This window comes from Schistocerca piceifrons, chromosome 6 (genome assembly GCF_021461385.2).
Source record: "Schistocerca piceifrons isolate TAMUIC-IGC-003096 chromosome 6, iqSchPice1.1, whole genome shotgun sequence".
Classification (NCBI taxonomy): Eukaryota; Metazoa; Arthropoda; class Insecta; order Orthoptera; family Acrididae; genus Schistocerca; species Schistocerca piceifrons.
The window spans coordinates 489,876,613-489,894,778 of NC_060143.1; the positions used below are offsets into that span (position 1 = coordinate 489,876,613).

The window sequence follows — 18,166 nt, forward strand, 5'->3', positions numbered from 1 at the left end:
CAGGGTGAGAGCGGCGAAACAGAATGTCATTGCGTACAGTGTAATGGTTTCTAATGGTAACATTATTCCTATCTTGCCAAAGGTGTTTAATTTCTTTCCATACATTGCCTTTGCTTTGCTCTTGTGCTATGTCTCGTAATGACGACGAAATGAAATTTTCAAATGCAACTTGTTGAATATACATGACGCTATAATTTGCTTTGCAGAAGTTGGTTGCAATGTCTTGCTGATTGTTGCTGAGAGAACGGGATAGTGCGTCTGCTACAATATTTTGTGTGCCGGGAATGTGAACAACTGTAAAATTAAATTCTTGTAAATAAAGTTTCCATCTACTTAATCTGTCGTGTGTAAATTTAGCCGAAAGTAAAAACTGTGTAGCTCTATGGTCTGTGCAAACGGTGGTATGTCTTCCATAAAGAAAATGTCGAAATCTCGTAAATGCCCATACAACACATAATGTTTCAAGTTCTGTAGCAGAATAATTACGTTCAGCAGGTGACAGAATGCGACTCGCAAAGGGGATGTTTTTAATTACTGTAGAACCATCTTCTTCAATTTCCTGAAAAATGTGTACGCCTAAAGCGGTGTTAGAACTGTCAGTGGCAATGGAAAAATTTCTAGTAAGATCTCGGTGTGATAAAAGTGGTGCATTCAACAAAGCATGTTTCAGGTTCATAAATTCAGACTATTGGTTTTTCATGTAAAAGTATGTCTCAGATGTCGTCAAAAGTTATAACATTTTCGTTTACAAGATTCTTTGTGTCAAAAGTATTGCTTGCATTACTGGAAGATGCAACCTGTACTGTATCTAGTCAAATTCTATCCGACGTGTTATTATTTTCAGGAGGATGCTGTGGCATTTCAACTACTTGTACGGTTCTGTTACTTCTTCCTGACGTATTACGTTCGGGATGTACTGTCTGGTTCATTCATGATAATATGTTGTTGCTGATGATTTTGCTGCTGATAAGACCAACTGTTATTAAATGTACGCTGAAAATTGTGTTCATTACTTTCACGTCTGTCATGATAGTCATTTCTATACGGTGCATTGCGATAAGAATTGAAATAGTGTGTTTTCTGTACGTACTGATTCCCTTGTTGCTGTGCATTACTATTTGTTGGGGCCGACGCTATACGTGTAGGCGGTGAAACATTAAAGCTTGGTTGACCTTGTCCATTACACTGTTGGTTAGGTATGCTAACCGGGTGGTTTTGTTGCTGTTGTGGAGAAAAACCTCTATTGTTACCAAAATGTGTTTGCTGTTGCTGATAATCTTGACGATACTGATAATTAAAATTTTGTCTGTTATTAAAGTTCTGGTGGTTGTCGTTCCTGAAGCGTCTATTAACTTTGCTATTGAAATTGCGTGGCTGAGCGTAATTGCTGTATGTTTGTGGACCTTGGTTATTCTATGAAAAGTTTTTCATTATAAAGGAATAATCTGATTGCTGCACTTCCAAAACCTGTAACAGATCTCTGAATGCCGAAATATTTTCTTTCTGCTGACCCGTTAAAAGTGACACTCTTAATGATCGTGGTAATTTAGAAATGCATAAATGAATAAGTGCAGATTCACTGTATGGTTCACTTAAGTACTGGTTTTGTTGGACCATGTGTTCAAAAAATTGCGTGACAGTGGAAAAATTTGAGTTCTCATAATTTGGTAAACTAATTAATTGATCCTTGATTCTGCGCTGTGTCGTCTTTGACCAATATGCAGACAGAAAAGCATTCTGAAATTCTTCTACCGAGTAGCATTGTCTCGCGATCGGTCTCATACGATTTGCCGGTTCGCCTTCCAAAAAACTGCAAATAAATTCAAGTTTATGTGTTACGGGCCAAGTCGGTGGAAAAGCAAAGCTAAATTGTTGTATCCAATCCAATGGGTGAATCTATGTTCTGTCATTTTTAAATACTTTAAATTTTCTCACTGATAGAAAATGTTTGTAATCAAAATTATCGTCTCTGTATGTCTGAACAGGTTCCGGATTGTATAAGAATCTATTTGTCTGTGATTGTTCGGAATCTAAGTCACGTACTCTCTGTAAATTACCTAAATTATACAGGCTGTGTGAGTGTGAGAAATGTTCGGAATGTGGCGTATGCTGTGACGTGTTATTGACCGAAACATTTTTTAACTCTGTCACTTCTTGCTGTAGAGTTGACAATTTTCTACGTAATGCGTTATTGGACGAATCTATCTCACTGATCGTTTGCTGTAAATTTTGGAATTCGGGTGTTTGATTAAACGAAATCGGTGGAGTATCGTCTGATTTGCTGTCATTATTACTTTCAATAACGTCAATACGACTGGCCAATTCATAATATTTTTCAGTCAGCATTTTTACCTGATCATCGTTTTTAGTGTCACAAGCATTAATTTGTATTTTACGTATGGTTTCGTTCAATTTTTTAACGTCAGCTTTGATGACATCGGAATCCTGTGTTAGTTCTAATTGTTCGAGTCTGTCGGTCACTGTCTGAAAGTCTACTGTATGTGTATCTGTTTTTGTTTTAAGATCGGAAATTTCATCACGCATTCGGTGTTCAACTGTTTGATATTAATTTCGCCTGATACTGTACCAATATTGTTGTCTACGTATGTTTTTGCTTTCGTAAACAATTTACGTTTATCTTCCTGTCTCTGTGCGGTAATTGTTTCCATGACTTGTTGCTTTACTTTATTCTGTTCCTGTATGAATTTACGGTAACGCGTTTCACTGTTTTGTAGGTGGTGATTAAAGCGTTCGTCAATTTGACTGTTCTGTTGGTCGAATTTCGCATCTACTTTTGCCTCCAGTGTGCGTGAAAGTTCTGCTGACATTAATTTAAACTCGTCGCGTAACTGCGTTGCTTTTTCAGAGCATTGTTTACCGACTGCACTAATTTCGTCTCTAAGTGATACTATTGCAGCTGTTTGCGTATTCCTTAATTCTTGAGCAACAGATCTAATTTCTTCACTACTTTTCGTAGCACAAGCCTTAATTTCCTCACGTAATTGTTCTTTAGTATCATGACATTGCGCGGCAATGGCTGTAATCTGTTCACTAAGCTGTCTGGAATTGTTGTCTAATTTTTCATTCAACTGTTTGGAACAGTTGTCTAGTTTTTCATTAAGGTTGTCTTGTTTTTCATTCGACTGTTTGGAATTTTCATTAAGTTGTTTGAAATTTTCACTATGTTGTAGCAGTAGTGCCATAATTTGATCCAACCCAATATTACATACTCTCTTCTGTGTGCTGTTTGATGGCATACCTGCAATTGTCACGTTTTCTGTAACCATTTGGTCATTCTGTAATTCTTGAAAAGGTTTGCCAATCGAATGTGCACTGTTGGTCACTAAATCGGAATTAAATAAATCTGACGTATTCTGATTACACTGTTCATTTTCATTAGAAAAATTTGTCTGTTTGTTACGTAAATTTTGCAAACCGGGTGTTTCAAACTGGGCAGCGTTCATTGTATCGGAACGTGCCGCGTCATCAATTGTCGTTAAATTAACAAAAGACACAATTGAATTTATTTGTTCATCATTAGGATCAAAATCATTACTAGTGGTCGATACACACTGATTGTCTGCAAATGGAGGACTGTCACTATTACACTGAGTATTGCAAGTGCTATTGGTCAAATTATTCGAGTCGGCTATTTCACTCATTATACATCGCGATGTACTGTTAACAGTTTTTCGCGGGATTTTTCACAAAACAAAATCAAGCACAAATGAAACAAGGACAAATCGAAAATGCAACAAACACAATTACAACAAAGAGCAACAAATTGCCGATGATCTGTGAAAGCAAGAGTGACAAATTAGTAAATGCGTCGTTGCGCCAGATGCAAACTACATTTAAGTAAATAAGAGCAGATATATGACTACTTCTCAGAAGATTCACAAAGAAATACGATCCTGGCCGGATGTCGCCAAGTGTAACCTCCCCACACGAAAATATTTTTATTAATTAAATGATGAACCATGAGCCAAGTGTAACCTCCCTACGAAATATTAATTAAAATGAATTTTTAAAGTATTGTAACCTCTGAACAAAATTGATTTTAATGTAATCTCTGAACAAAATTAGCTCCCATTTATAATCTGTGTGCAGAAATGCATTCATATTTAATGTTTCCACAAAATTCAATTCGTAAATCCAGAAATAATAATAAAAAAAACAAATTAGTAACCTGATAAATTTTATGAGGACAGCAGCGCTACCCTTCGGCCCTGTATTCTGAATAAAAAAGGAAAAATTCTTACCTCAATAAAAACTGCGAACATATCTGCTCTTATGTAGAAATTTTTTGACACAGCTTCGTGCAATGCTGGTGTATTTTTTTTTATTCTTGGAAGGAATGATTATGCATTGGAAATTTTCTTAAAATTGAAATGAATGCTTTTCTTTAAAAAAATTACTTTATATTATGAAAATTATTATTGGGGCATTTTTTGGAACAAATTAAATGACAATTAACATACATTATTAGATATGAGCAAGGCTGCTTCTTTACCTTCTACAACAATACTCATCCTGCAGAGTCCCGACCAGAGCAGACAGCCGACACGCGCTGGCACGCGCCGACTAGCACGGACTACCGCATACTAGCACAGACTACTGCCGACTCACGACAAAGCAACAACTCTGGTCAGAGACTCTGCCATGCCTCGCCCATCGTCGGCAACACATACGTCTACCACCAGTAAAGGCAGCCATGGCAGTATGTGAGAAAATCGAGATTAATTCCTTTCTTTCAATGACAGATAAAGCGCACACTGTAGAAAGGGAAGTGAATACTTCACTGGTGACGCAAGTAGCTTATTACATCAGCTCATGGGAGACCAAGGCTGTACGACAGGATCAACAAACCAACGTTAACGAACAGCTCAGAAGTTTTAAATGCTAAATGGACATATTACAGAAGCAATTAACAACACTGACGGTAAATAAGCAGAACTGCACTGGACAAAATAAGGAAGACAGGCATCCACCCTACTGGCAAAATCAAACAGACGGCCAAACAGTACAAGGGTAACAACGTCACCCAGAGTTCTGGACCACGGGTGTTTAGTTTATCAGGCCACAAGGTGCATGTCTCCATGTGCATTCCCAAACAGCCTCAGTGACTTGCAAAAGGCACAGCAGCCCGCACTGTTCCACAAGAATACCAAATAGTAAACGAAGTAGCTGTTACTAGTCCTGGAAGCATCGTTAATGACATAATCCATACAGCCAAGGCACACAACTCAAGATTGGCCAAGTTATTAGCGACAAATCGACCACGATCACATACACAGCGAATCAAGCATGCTTATTTACATCACTGCATCGTTTGTTTGTAAAGGACAAGAAAGCTATCTGCTGCCACCTTATCTACTCAAGTTTAGATGTAAGTATGCAATCATACAGACAGAGCGAAACCGCACCAAGGGGCACACCTCTCCACCTTACAGCAGTCAGCATATTGCCCATTACATATGGCCATTGTGAAGTGACAGCTGACCTGGGTTTCAGTAAAAAGTTCGAATGGAGGTTCAAGCTTGCTAATGTTATTGAGCCAATACTGGAAGCAGATTTCACTCACAACCAAGGAATGGAAATAAATCTCTGTATGGTACAGGTTAAAATGGGCAGTCAGGTGGTCACAGGTACTATAGACAGAAGTGTTACCAACACCTTCACTTCATCCCATAATTCAGTACTAGAGGGTAGACGGATAAACGCCAACCACTTAGGTACGGTTCTTCTTTCCATGGTGCACCATATCAACACCTGGACGACCATTCTCTCAAGGGTCACAGAAACTAGGATCTGACCATTTTTCTGCAGCAAGGGAGAATTTGATGAAATCTTACAAGCAGCCATCACACATAGATTTGACAACCTGTGGGCATCACCGTTACATTTAGTGAAAAAGAAAGACAGCACCTGGAGATACTGAGGAAATTACCATGCCTTAAACACATGAACCATTCCAGACTACTACCCAGTCCCCAATATAAGATATTTCATGAATGTGCTAGTTGGAGATACAATCTTCAGCGTGACTGACTGCAAAAAGGCGTATAACTAGATTCTTATGGCAGTAGATGACACCCCTAAAACACTTTTGGTCTTTTCGAGTATCTACGCATGACTTTTGGTCTACAAAAATGGCATCCAGTCATGGCATATTCTGTAGATGAAGTGCTAAAGGGCTAAATTACTGTTTCATCTGTCTAGATGATATTTTGCTAATTTCCAGAACAGCTGCATTACGTGAGAGCCACCTCAGTGCAGCTTTTGACGGGATACATAAATAACTGCTGATTCTGTGACAAAAGCTGTAACATTCCTCAGTCATACAGTTTCAGCTGCCAGTATTTGTCTGCTCAAATAGAAGACAGAGTTCGTTAAGAACATTCCTCATTCAGCATTTAAGAAGATTCCTGAGAATATTTAACTTCTACTACTGTCACCTACCTGTAGCAGCAGAGATATATGCAGCACTGTCAAGTAACATCATGTGCTGATGCTCCCTGCCATGGACGCCAGAGATGCAGTGGGGCCTTTGAAAAGGTGACTGAGTGAAATGACGCAATGGTTAGCACAATGGACTTGCATTCGAGTTTTCCATGAATTCCTTAAATTGCTTCAGACAAATACCAGGATGGTTCCTTGCAAAGGCATGACCAATTTCCTTCCTCATCCTTGACAAATTCCTAGCTTGTGCTCCATCTCTAACAACCTCGATGCAGTGGGGCCTTCGAAAAGGTGACTGAGTGAAATGACGCAATGGTTAGCACACTGGACTTGCATTCGAGTTTTCCATGAATTCCTTATATTGCTTCAGACAAATACTAGGATGGTTCCTTGCAAAGGCATGACCAATTTCCTTCCTCATCCTTGACAAAGTCCTAGCTTGTGCTCCATCTCTAACAACCTCGATGCCGACGGGACACTAAATGCGATCTTCCTTCCATTTTTCGAAAAGGTAAAAGGCAGCTTGCTACAAGCAGTCCTTTGTCCCGCCCTATCCATGATTCGCTATTCGCAGTAGTTGTGAACGCTAACCAACAGACTATCAGGACAATTTTCCAGCAATATGTTGAGAAAAGGTGGAAGGCTTTAGGCTTTTTCCCCATAAACTGACAGAGGTTCAAGCCAACTGGAGTGCATATGGCAAAGAGCTACTGGCCTTTTATAAAGCTGTGCAGCAAATTCGCTCTTTGTAGAAGCTAGACCATTTGTAGTCTATACAGAGCACAAACCAATGACATTCACTTTTAACAAGCATAAGGAGGGTTGGCCGGCCTTGTGACCGAGCGGTTCTAGGCGCTTCAGTCCGGAACCGCGCTGCTGCTACAGTCGCAGGTTCGAATCCTGCCTCGGGCATGGATGTGTGTGATGTCCTTAGGTTAGTCAGGTTTAAGTAGTTCTAAGTCTAGGGGACTGATGACCTCAGATGTTAAGTCCCATGGTGCTTAGAGCCTTTGAACCATTTTAAGGAGGGTTGTTCTCACCGACAGTTTCACCAGTTACAATATATTGCTCAGTTTACAACAGCTGTAAGTCAGATAAGAGGGGCAGGAAATGTAACACTTGATTTTTTTTTCTCCAGAATCGGTGCTATCTCTGATACAAGAAATTAAAGTCACCTCAACACAGTGCTAACTACAGACAAGCAGCTGCAGGAGTATTCGTAAAACAACAGAAAGCTCTCTACCTCAGACAACTGCAGTTATTAGGTACCTAGGACTTGATCTGGTGTGATGTGTATAGACCCTTGCCCAGGCCATTCATGCCCATAGTGCTATGAAGAGTGGTTTTTGACAGCATTCAAAATTTCGTCCATCCAAATCCCAAAGCCAGCATTAAACTAATGATATAGAAGTATGTGTGGCCCAGTATATAAAAAGACTGCCGTCAATTGACAAGAAAATGTGTAACATGAGAACAATGCAAAATTGGCAAACACATACACATGTCAGTGGGAGAATTTACACAAATGACAGATCGTTTCTCCCATGTTTACATAGATCTCATGGGCCCACTCCCACCATCTGAGGGGCGTCGTTACATATTTACCGCTCTTAACAGATACGCTCAGTGGGCGGAGGGAAAGCCAATCAGTGAAATATCGGCAGGAACAACAGCAAGAACCTTCCTAATGGCTTGGCTTTCTTGTTTCAGCAGTCCAACTCATGTCACTATGGATCAGGGGTGGTTATTTGAGTCAACACCTTTCCAAGTTATGTGGGTTTAATCACCATTATACAATCATATATCATATCAAAAGGAATGGGATGGCAGAGTAGTGACAAAGAGCATTAAAAGCTGCGCTAAATGTTACAAGAACACCTGGACCACCACATTGCGAAAGGTCTTAATGGGCCAATGCCAAGTCAGAGGTCGGAGCACCAAAAGCAGAGGTGGTTTATGGGGAGATATTATATCTGCAGGACGAGTTTTTCTCAGAACAACAGCGATCAGTGGAGTCAGAACTATCATATTTGCTGCAACAAGTAAAGCTTCAAATTTCTGTGTTACACCCTTCAACAGCGTACCGCCTTGGAGAACAGACATACTCGCCCATGATGTTAAGGACAGATGTAGTGCACCCATCATTACAACCACCATACTCCGGACCTTTACAGATACTAAAATGTGATGGCTGTACAGTCAAATAATATGCAGTGATAAGCTGCTAACGATGTTACTGAGACGGGTCAGACTTACGTATTTCCTGACATTCCCTTGTGGAAACATAAACTAGGACGCCACATCAGTGTCTTCAAGTCAACACAGTAGTGGGATTGGTCACACAATTGCAAGGTCGCCCTTGACTCAGAGAACTAGCCCACAGGAAGCACCAGAGACGCCGGCAGTCTGTTCATGAGAAGGCCGTCAAGTGCGCCATAAATAATCGCACATCCCAGAAGCTCTTCTCTACCACCAGGGGGCACTGTGTGGAAAGCATTGAATTCGGATGGGGATTAAAAGTGTATATTATTCTTTGGTTTTCTGATCTAACTCTGCCGAAGTTATGTTTTCTCGCTGTTTTTCAGTTTGACAGATCTTTGTTTAGTTTCCGTTGTCAAATTGTATTTCGTTAAATATGTGAATAAAACCAGATGGTTATAGCACATGTCTATCCCTGAATAATTACTGTTTGAATGATGGAAGAATTCTCTACACTCTTGCGCCACAGCAATCACCTTCGTAAGAGCTGTACATCGTGGTCATACACCTTGAAAGTTTCAAATGTTTCCTTAAAAGAAACTGGCTGACGAGAGGGAAAAGGTGAACATATTTCTCTGCTTAAATATTGCCCTGTTTGCTTAAATAGCTACACTGCAATTAACGGGAAAGTGATTTCTCAAACCAGATGTCGCTATTGAAGTTTGTTGGATTCTCAACAGTAACTCGTGAACGTCGACTTACCACAAAATACGACATGTACGACACTCGTAAAAGTCTGAAAATTCTCAAAAATATAATTCTGTTCGCACTGAAATAGGGGGAATGATTGCTTGGGCGATGATACGTCTCTCAGAAGTGTATAATGCACAAATTAGATCACAACTATTAGTAAGCCTGTAGGATGAAATACGTTTTTCGTGGTACCCGGCATCTGACCCCCTGGTGATAGAGGAGAGCTTCTGGGATGTGCGATTATTTATGGCGCACTTGACGGCCTTCTCATGAACAGACTGCCGGCGTCTCTGGTGCTTCCTGTGGGCTAGTTCTCTGAGTCAAGGGCGACCTTGCAATTGTGTGACCAATCCCACTACTGTGTTGACTTGAAGACACTGATGTGGCGTCCTAGTTCGAGTCATTTGCTTTTGTGTCTGAATAGTAAACAAAAGCGAGGGGGAGGGGAGCTTTGTTTTCAGCTGTATAAATAAACAGTATGTAAAGTGGCGAAATATCTTTAAATTTTGTGGTATTAATCTAATTCTACCTTTTTTGAATTCATATTTCGCGTGATATCGATGTGTGTTGAACTGCCCCAGAAGTCGATATACGAGAATGCCGCCGAATTACCTCTGATTCTTTGCGTGTTACCTTTGATTTTGTTTACAGCGTTTCTTGCGAGCGTGGGTGTTGTCGTTATTGTTGTTGCTATTGGTGCGGCAGTAAACTGCAGAGTGACGCTGCAGCGAAAAACAAGTGCTATGAGTGATGGTATGTAAGGCAAACTATGGAAAACCATTGTATTTCCTGTTGTGCGGCATCCGTTCTTTTATTAAGTCCTGTTCTTAAATAATGTTAGATACCAAGTAAAGAAATAGCGATATTGGTAAAGTTAAACTGTTCGTGATTTAAAAAACTGGGAAATGGCACGGTGAAAAATAAGATTTTCGTACGACGTGTTATGAAATAAAATAAATCATGAATAGAAATTTTCTTTTCAAGATGTAAGTGGTACTTGTGATAAGCTTATGGGTACTTTACTAAGATATTACAGCCGCTTATTTCTACCTGGTAGTAGAATGCAATATTGGGGAGCCACTAACAGTTATATTTTTTTTGCTTGGACACACATGTTAACCTCTGAAAAATTGTTTTTTATGTTTCTGAAACCCACGTTATTATTATTATTATTATTATTCACGTTTGGGCCCTACTGGACCACGCGAAGTACAATCACGGGGCATTCAGTTATTTTCTTTTAGGCTTTCTCTCTGCCCAAATTGTTTTCATTCTCTCGGAATGAGCTCTTTTCCTTTCATCAGACCATGTGGTTCCAGTTTTCTTTGGTTTTTCAGCTTGACCAACTACCCAGTCATGAATTTTTTGCCTAAATAATTTTCTGTCTTGAATTTCATCTTGTTTTATATCTGCCTCTTTCATGTCCTCTTTTATAGCAGCAATCCATTTTATTGTCTCAAATTTAGCTTTACTTCGATTTTCGTAGAATTCCACTACTTGTTTAGTTAGTCTGGTAGCATCCATTCTTTTAATATGCCCATAAAATTTTAATCTGCGTTTTTTCATATCCGAATATATGCTGGTGTATTGTTGAATTTCACTATTTGCTCTTAGCCTGTATGTTCCTTCTTCAGTATATTTTGGACCTAGAATTTTTCTGATTACTTTTCTTTCTCTTTTTTGGATTTCTTGAATGTCCTTTTTTCTGTTTAAAATTAGCGTTTCAGCCCCATAAAGGCACTCTGGTTTTATGACCGTGTTGTAATGTCTCAATTTAGAGTACCTCGAGAGACATTTTTTGTTGTAGATGTCTTTTGTAAGTCTAAAAGCTGTCTCCATCTTTTGACAACGAATTTCATTTCCAATTTTTTCTAGACCAGTCTCTGAGATTGTTTCACCTAAATATTTATTATTATTATTATTATTTTCACAGCTTGTATGATTAGGCCGTAAGTTTCATAGGCCACATGAGGAAGACTTCTTTAGGAGAAGATTTCATTACGAAAATACAATATTTTAAATAGCGCCGAAGCAATAAACTGCCGTTTGTAAGTAATTGTTTGGGGATATGCTGCAGTCCTGTCTCAGTCTCATTCCCATCGCATCTCCTATCTCCCTTTTTTGTCCTTGGACTGTTACAATACATCCTGGTTTCTGTAGGTGTCGTAGGTAAATTGTCGATCACTATATTTTGTGCCTGGTATCACCATAATTTTTCAGAGTGTTTTTCTGTCAATGTTGTCAAAAGCCTTTTGGCATTGTTCAAATGATCCTTTAACATAATTTGTTGGCCAGTTTTGCCTCGTGAACCCACATTGATCTTAGCCTAGGCCAGCTTTAATCGTTTGTTCCATACTTCTCTAAACAAATTTGTGTTAATATTTTGCCGTAATGAGTTATTAAACCGATGGTTCAGTAATACACCTGCCCACAACTACTTTCTTTTGTGTTGTGATTATGATTCTCCCATTAAAATAACCTTGTGGTTGGCAGATAGCAATGGTAGGGATACTGTTACCAGTGTGCAGCCAGCCACACTAGCCAAGTTCTGCATGTACCTACAAAACAGACAACAGAACGAGCATGTGACATGTGAGAAAGAACTATGATTGGCTGGTGATTGGCCCCTTCTGCTCTACTCACTGTAACTTTACTCACAAGATTATTTTAATCAGAGTACACGTTGTTCTTGAAGTCTGAGGGTGTTTCACCTCTGTCACATATCTCCATACCAGCTGGAGCAGTTTAGTCATGGTTGGTTTCCCAAAGCATTTTACAGTTCGGAGGGAATGCTGTCTAACATTTGTGCCTTGTTTAACTTGATTCTTTTTAGTGCCTTGTCAATTTCCTTTCACCTTAATGTAGCCCCCCATCACATTTTCTTCCACTTACCTGATTTCTTGTCTAATATTGTATTCAAGTGTGTTTCCTTTATTCTGTATTTTCCTTCCACTTTTCAGCCTCCTCCTATTTGCTTAGAATGGATGCCTTTCTATTATCCAAAGGTTTCTGTTACTTTTTTGCAGTGGTTTCCCTAAATCACTCCAGGCAAATGCCGGGATGGTTCCTTTGAAAGGGCACGGCCGGCTTCCTTCCCCGTCCTTCCCTAATCGGATGAGACCGATGAACTCGCAGGTTGGTCTCTTTCCCCAAACAACCAACCAACCAACTTTTTTTGCATTATGTTAGTTGTGTCCCGTGGATCTCACGTGGTGTGTTCTGTGGAATGTCGAAAGCCGTCAAAAATGTACATTTACTTAAGGGCGTTACAGAAGTGTCCATCTGCTTTGGCCCATGATGTCATCAGTATGGTGGAAACAACTGCTTCCAGCATTTACGAAATGAAGACAATGCCATCACTACGCACACACGCCAACAAATGTGAACAAAAATAAAAATGCCACAATAACGTCTCACTCCAAAAATAAAATGAGACTAACAGGACAACTGCGGAAAATTAGGAGTTTAGGGCGGGGACAAACTAAATATACAACAATAAAAAAACACTACACCGTCCCAAAACAAATAATATAAACAAAATTAAGTTACAACATTCCGCTACACCAACAACACCACAGGAATTTCCCTTGAGGTATATATCTAAAAGTGCAGACGTTTCCCTTGACCTATATAGCTCAGCCACAGATACTGATACAACCAAAATGTACAACACCGAAAAATGGATTCAGGCATTTCCCTTGACCTACGTAGCTCAACCGCAGCTATTGATCCCAAAAAACCAGCACCTACAACCCCGAAAAGTGGGACCAAATCCCCAACAACTCAAAAACCCAAATATTCCATATTCACTAGCCTACATCAATTAAAACACAATTGACCTACCATAAATATACAACACACAGAACAACACAGTTCATATAGAATCAAACCAAAACGAAATTACTTAACAACAAAAGCCTCTGGCAATACCACCTAGGTTGCCGCCCCCCCCCCCCCCCCACACACACACACACACACACACATACATTTGCACCGACAATGCCACATGTACAAGTCCCTGGTCCAAGCCACCGGAATTCTCGTTAGCACCACACGAACTAGAAACCTAATATATTCAGCAATAAGATAGAAAATATCTACAGAACCTGTGTGTCAGACATATCATCACCCATCTCAGAATGTAATGATGAACTCGTGATCTTCACTGTCATATCCATGCGTAACAAAGCACAATAAAAAAAATAGACTTCATCCTGCACAAGAAACACCAAATTAATCAGACCTAACAAAAATGCCAAACACATAAACACAAAAGACCTTAATAACGTACTGAAAACACTTCCACGGCCCACTTTACTACACAAATGTCCTAAACTCTAGACCATGTTAGCACGATGACAACCAAAACTCAAATTAACCCAATACCAAACGTTAAACTCAGCACATCTACATCCGCCACCAGAGGGCATGATCAAATACAACAGCACATCCACCACCAGTGGGCACGATCAGATACAACAATGCGACATCTGCAAAACACAACCAATTCAAAGACTCCGCACCGTAGTGACGTCACACACCACTGCGTCATGGGTCAAAGCATTCCATTGTAAAATGTTGCAGTAAAATAACTTTTATGGTGTCTTAGAGTGCTAGCCTAATTCTAATTATACATTAACTTAAAAATATTAAATTTAAAAGTTTCTGTGAAATACTTCTAATGGAGTTGAACAAGTTCCACAACATAAAATTCTTTATTTCAGACATATACTCTGTTATATTATCAACATAATATTTAATGTACTCCATTAGGTTGTATAATACATGCGTACCCATGTGTCTGATTCCTTTCTGTATTAATGTTAAACCCCTTGAGGTCTTCATAGAGGTTGTTTTTGGTCCTAGTATTTTAATCGGACTTTTCAACAAGTTATTTTTGTAATTTTAAGACATAATAGGCCCAAAATATAAACTGTGCTCTTGGATTCATTAATCTGTTGATTCGAACTTGACATCATGAGAAGTTTACATTTACCCCAAGTGTTCATATTTCCCTGATTAGGTCAGGGGTAAGTGAAAACTGCAGTCCCGAAGTGTGGACTGGGTATGGGTTTACCAGCAGGGGTAACAGTAAACCAACACCATTCTATGACCTTCTTGAGTGGTTATAACCGTGTTTATAACCATCTCAAACAGCATGTTATGAAAATTACAAAATGGGCCATTTTCCAAAGGAATTTATCACATAACATTAAGCATAAAAATATTCAGCTCAGCTCTATTCACCATTTGATTTTAACAGGTCCAAATACAAATTTGTCAATAGATTGTGGTCTGTCAACTAAATGGCTCGGCTAGCCCACTAAATGACTGCATTTGGTGTGTTGTAATAATTACATCTGGTGTTAATTCTAGATCATTATGCAGAGACCTCTTAAAAAAACTTACATCACTACCCTTTCTTTTTTATTGTGTAAATTTTTTTAATTATTGAGATTTTCATGCTGATGTGTCTAGCAGTCTGATAGCTCCCGGTTTTGAAAGAAAGAAAATTGTATTTTCTCCTTTATCTACTGGTAAGTTAAAATACATTTATGGCTTATTAAGTTATTTCATCATTCCAAAATGAGATTATAATAATGAAATTACCTACTTTCAAGTTAAATAAGAACCACTGCTTGTTTACATTTACCTGCTAAAAAATTGCAAAGTGGGGTATTAGGAACAGATACTGAGTGGAGATGGAAAAACTATATGACGATGTTATTTCGTATCAGGTTTTGAAAAATGTCAAGGATCTACAACTAGTCTAGATTGCAGTTACATTGTAAATTAAGTGTGTCAAGGGGCATGCATGATGGTGTCAATCAAGTTAAAACCTTTAGAGAGGCAAAAGCAGCTTATGGTGTCCCAAAATCAGTCATAGCCCATACTATGGAATTAAAAGGTGAAAATTATATTTCTCTGGGTGTCTAGAATTAAAGAATAAAGAAGAAATTAAATCTGACCCTTTATACAGGATTTGCATCATTTCATTCTAATTTCTTCTTTAGGCAGAGGATATTGGTTAAATTAGGCCTTGGGCATCCTCAAGCTTTTTTTCCCCACATAGGCATCTTCATGCTTTTTTCCCCACATACTGGCCATTTATTTAATTGCTCATTCAGAAATGGGGTATCATCTGAGAAAAATGAACTTAAATCAATGTTACAACAATTTTTCATTGAAAACTCCATCTAAAGATGGTCACCCTGATGAGAATTGGTATCAGGCAGGCCTTTATGAAACTGTCTTCTTGAGGTGGCAAAATGTAGACCACAAACACTCAAAAGATGTACCAAGCATTGATCATACATAAATCTTCCGCATTATTCTGAAGATACTTCCCAGTACATAGCTGCGGCGTCTCCAGTCATAAACCTACAAGTCCCTTCAGAAGTCCCAAAAGAATGCTGGATATCCATTTGTAGTTTATACTTCCTACAATGAACTGAATAATTTGTATTAAATATGTTGGCTAAGAGATACTGAGACATCATGCTTAGTTTACAGTTGCAATGAGTTTGGGCTTGTCATTGATCCAACTAGGGTAAGAGCCCTTGGGGAAAAGGAATGCCACTGAAAAGGTCTCCACTGTATTAGGTAGGGAACCAACAACTGTTTTGGCCTGCATTGCTGCAAATATCACAGCCAGATATATAATATTCTCTGTTTACTCTTGAATCAAGAAAGAATTCCAGAAGAATGGACTATATGAGTGATCCAGTCCAAACATAAGAAATGTGACAAGGCATGTTGTTCTAATTGTGGAGGGATCACTCTGTTGAATGTGGCATAATAGGTTTTATCCAGAATCCTATACATTAGGCTAGTTCCATAGTGGGAGATTATCAGTGTGGTTTTAGGGTTAATAGATCAACTGTGGACCAAATTTTCATACTGATACAAATACAGGAAAATGCATATGAATATAATAATAAGCTCAACAGTACCTATGAGGACTTCAAGCAGGCCTTCAATAGTCTGGAAAGGGAAGAGGTGTTAGATATAAAACTGCTGTACATACCATCCAAATATATTTTTGTTTTTAAGGTAACCTTGGCAGATTCCATGCCAGTGGTGAGAGTGGATAGGGAATTAACTGTCCGTTTGGTGGAACTGAAAGAAGCCGTACACCATAGGAGATGCAATAGTGTAGATGGTAAACTGACAGCTCAAATGGCTATACAGTGTGTTACAAAAAGGTACAGCCAAACTTTCAGGAAACATTCCTCACACACAAATAAAGAAAAGACGTTAAGTGGACATGTGTCCGGAAACACTTAATTACCATGTTAGAGCTCATTTTAGTTTCGTCCACCTACGCTCAATGGAGCACGTTATCATGATTTCATACTGGATACTCTACCTGTGCTGCTAGAACATGTGCCTTTACAAGTACGACACAACATGTGGTTCATGCACGATGGAGCTCCTGTACATTTCAGTCGAAGCGTTCGTACGCTTTCAACAACAGATTTGGTGACCGATGGATTGGTAGAGGCGGACCAATTCTATGGCTTCCACGCTCTCCTGACCTCAACCCTCTTGACTTTCATTTATGGGGGCATTTGAAAGCTCTTGTCTATGCAACCCCGGTACCAAATGTAGAGACTCTTTCTGCTCGTATTGTGGACGGCTGTGATACAATACGCCATTCTCCAGGGCTGCATCAGCGCATCAGGGATTCCATGCGACGGAGGGTGGATGCATGTATCCTCGCTAACGGAGGACATTTTGAACATTTCCTGTAACAAAGTGTTTGAAGTCATGCTGGTACATTCTGTTGCTGTGTGTTTCCATTCCATGATTAATGTGATTTGAAGAGAAGTAATAAAATGAGCTCTAACATGGAAAGTAAGCGCTTCCGGACAAATGTCCACATAACATATTTTCTTTCTTTGTGTGTGAGGAATGTTTCCTGAAAGTTTGGTCGTACCTTTTTGCAACACCCTGTGTATATGGCTATGATAGGCCACTGGTTACATATGGATGTGAAGCATGGGCACTAACCAGCTCTGATGAATAACTCAAAAATTTGAACAATGAATACTATGGAAAAATTATGGAGGGATCCAAAAATAATGATGGTACCTGGAGTGCATGGAGCAATTATGTTGGATTGTCTTATACAAGGAGCTGTAGGTCCAATTAAAAGTAAAAGAATAACCTGGCTAGAGTGTGATCTAAGGATGCAGGACACATAAACTACAAAGGTCTTCAAATGGAAATTGATAGGAATAAAATTAAATGGAAGACCACATAAATGATGGCTGTAAAATGTGGAAGAAACACCAGAGCCCTGGGAATCTAAGGATGGAGAAGGGAAGCAAATGAGAGTGCAGAAAGGAAAGAAACTGTTAAGAAGGCAAAGGTCAACACAGGGTTGTAAAGACACAAAAAGAAGATGTGGACTAAAAGCTAATGAGAAATCATGCTTTGTCTACAACTATGGTGCATCTGGGTTTGGCAATTACCCAACAAGGGTAAGAGCTTTTGAGGAACAGGGAATGCCACTGAATAGGGTCTCTGGTTGGTCAGGTAGGGAATCAACAACTGTTTTGGGCTGTGTTGGTGCACAAGACACTCACCTGCTACCATTGATCATACACACTGAGGTGATAAAATTCACTGGATACCTCTTAATATTATATTGGACCTCCTTTTGCCTGGTGTACTACAGCAACTTGACTTTACTTATCAAGTTGTTGGAAGTTTCCTGCAGAAATAACTAGCCATGCTGCCTCTATAT

The 18,166-nt window shown here is 39.2% G+C and overlaps 1 protein-coding gene across 1 annotated transcript in view; it reads left to right on the forward strand.

Moving 5' to 3' along the window:
- Positions 1–10,024: 10,024 nt before the first annotated feature.
- The window catches only part of LOC124802775 (THO complex subunit 7 homolog), a 56,647-nt gene continuing 48,505 nt past the window's right edge, over positions 10,025–18,166 (forward strand). The window contains exon 1 of the mRNA XM_047263771.1: positions 10,025–10,167. Coding sequence (XP_047119727.1) covers positions 10,158–10,167 — 10 coding nt within the window. The 5' untranslated portion in view covers positions 10,025–10,157. The remainder of the gene's footprint in view (positions 10,168–18,166) is intronic.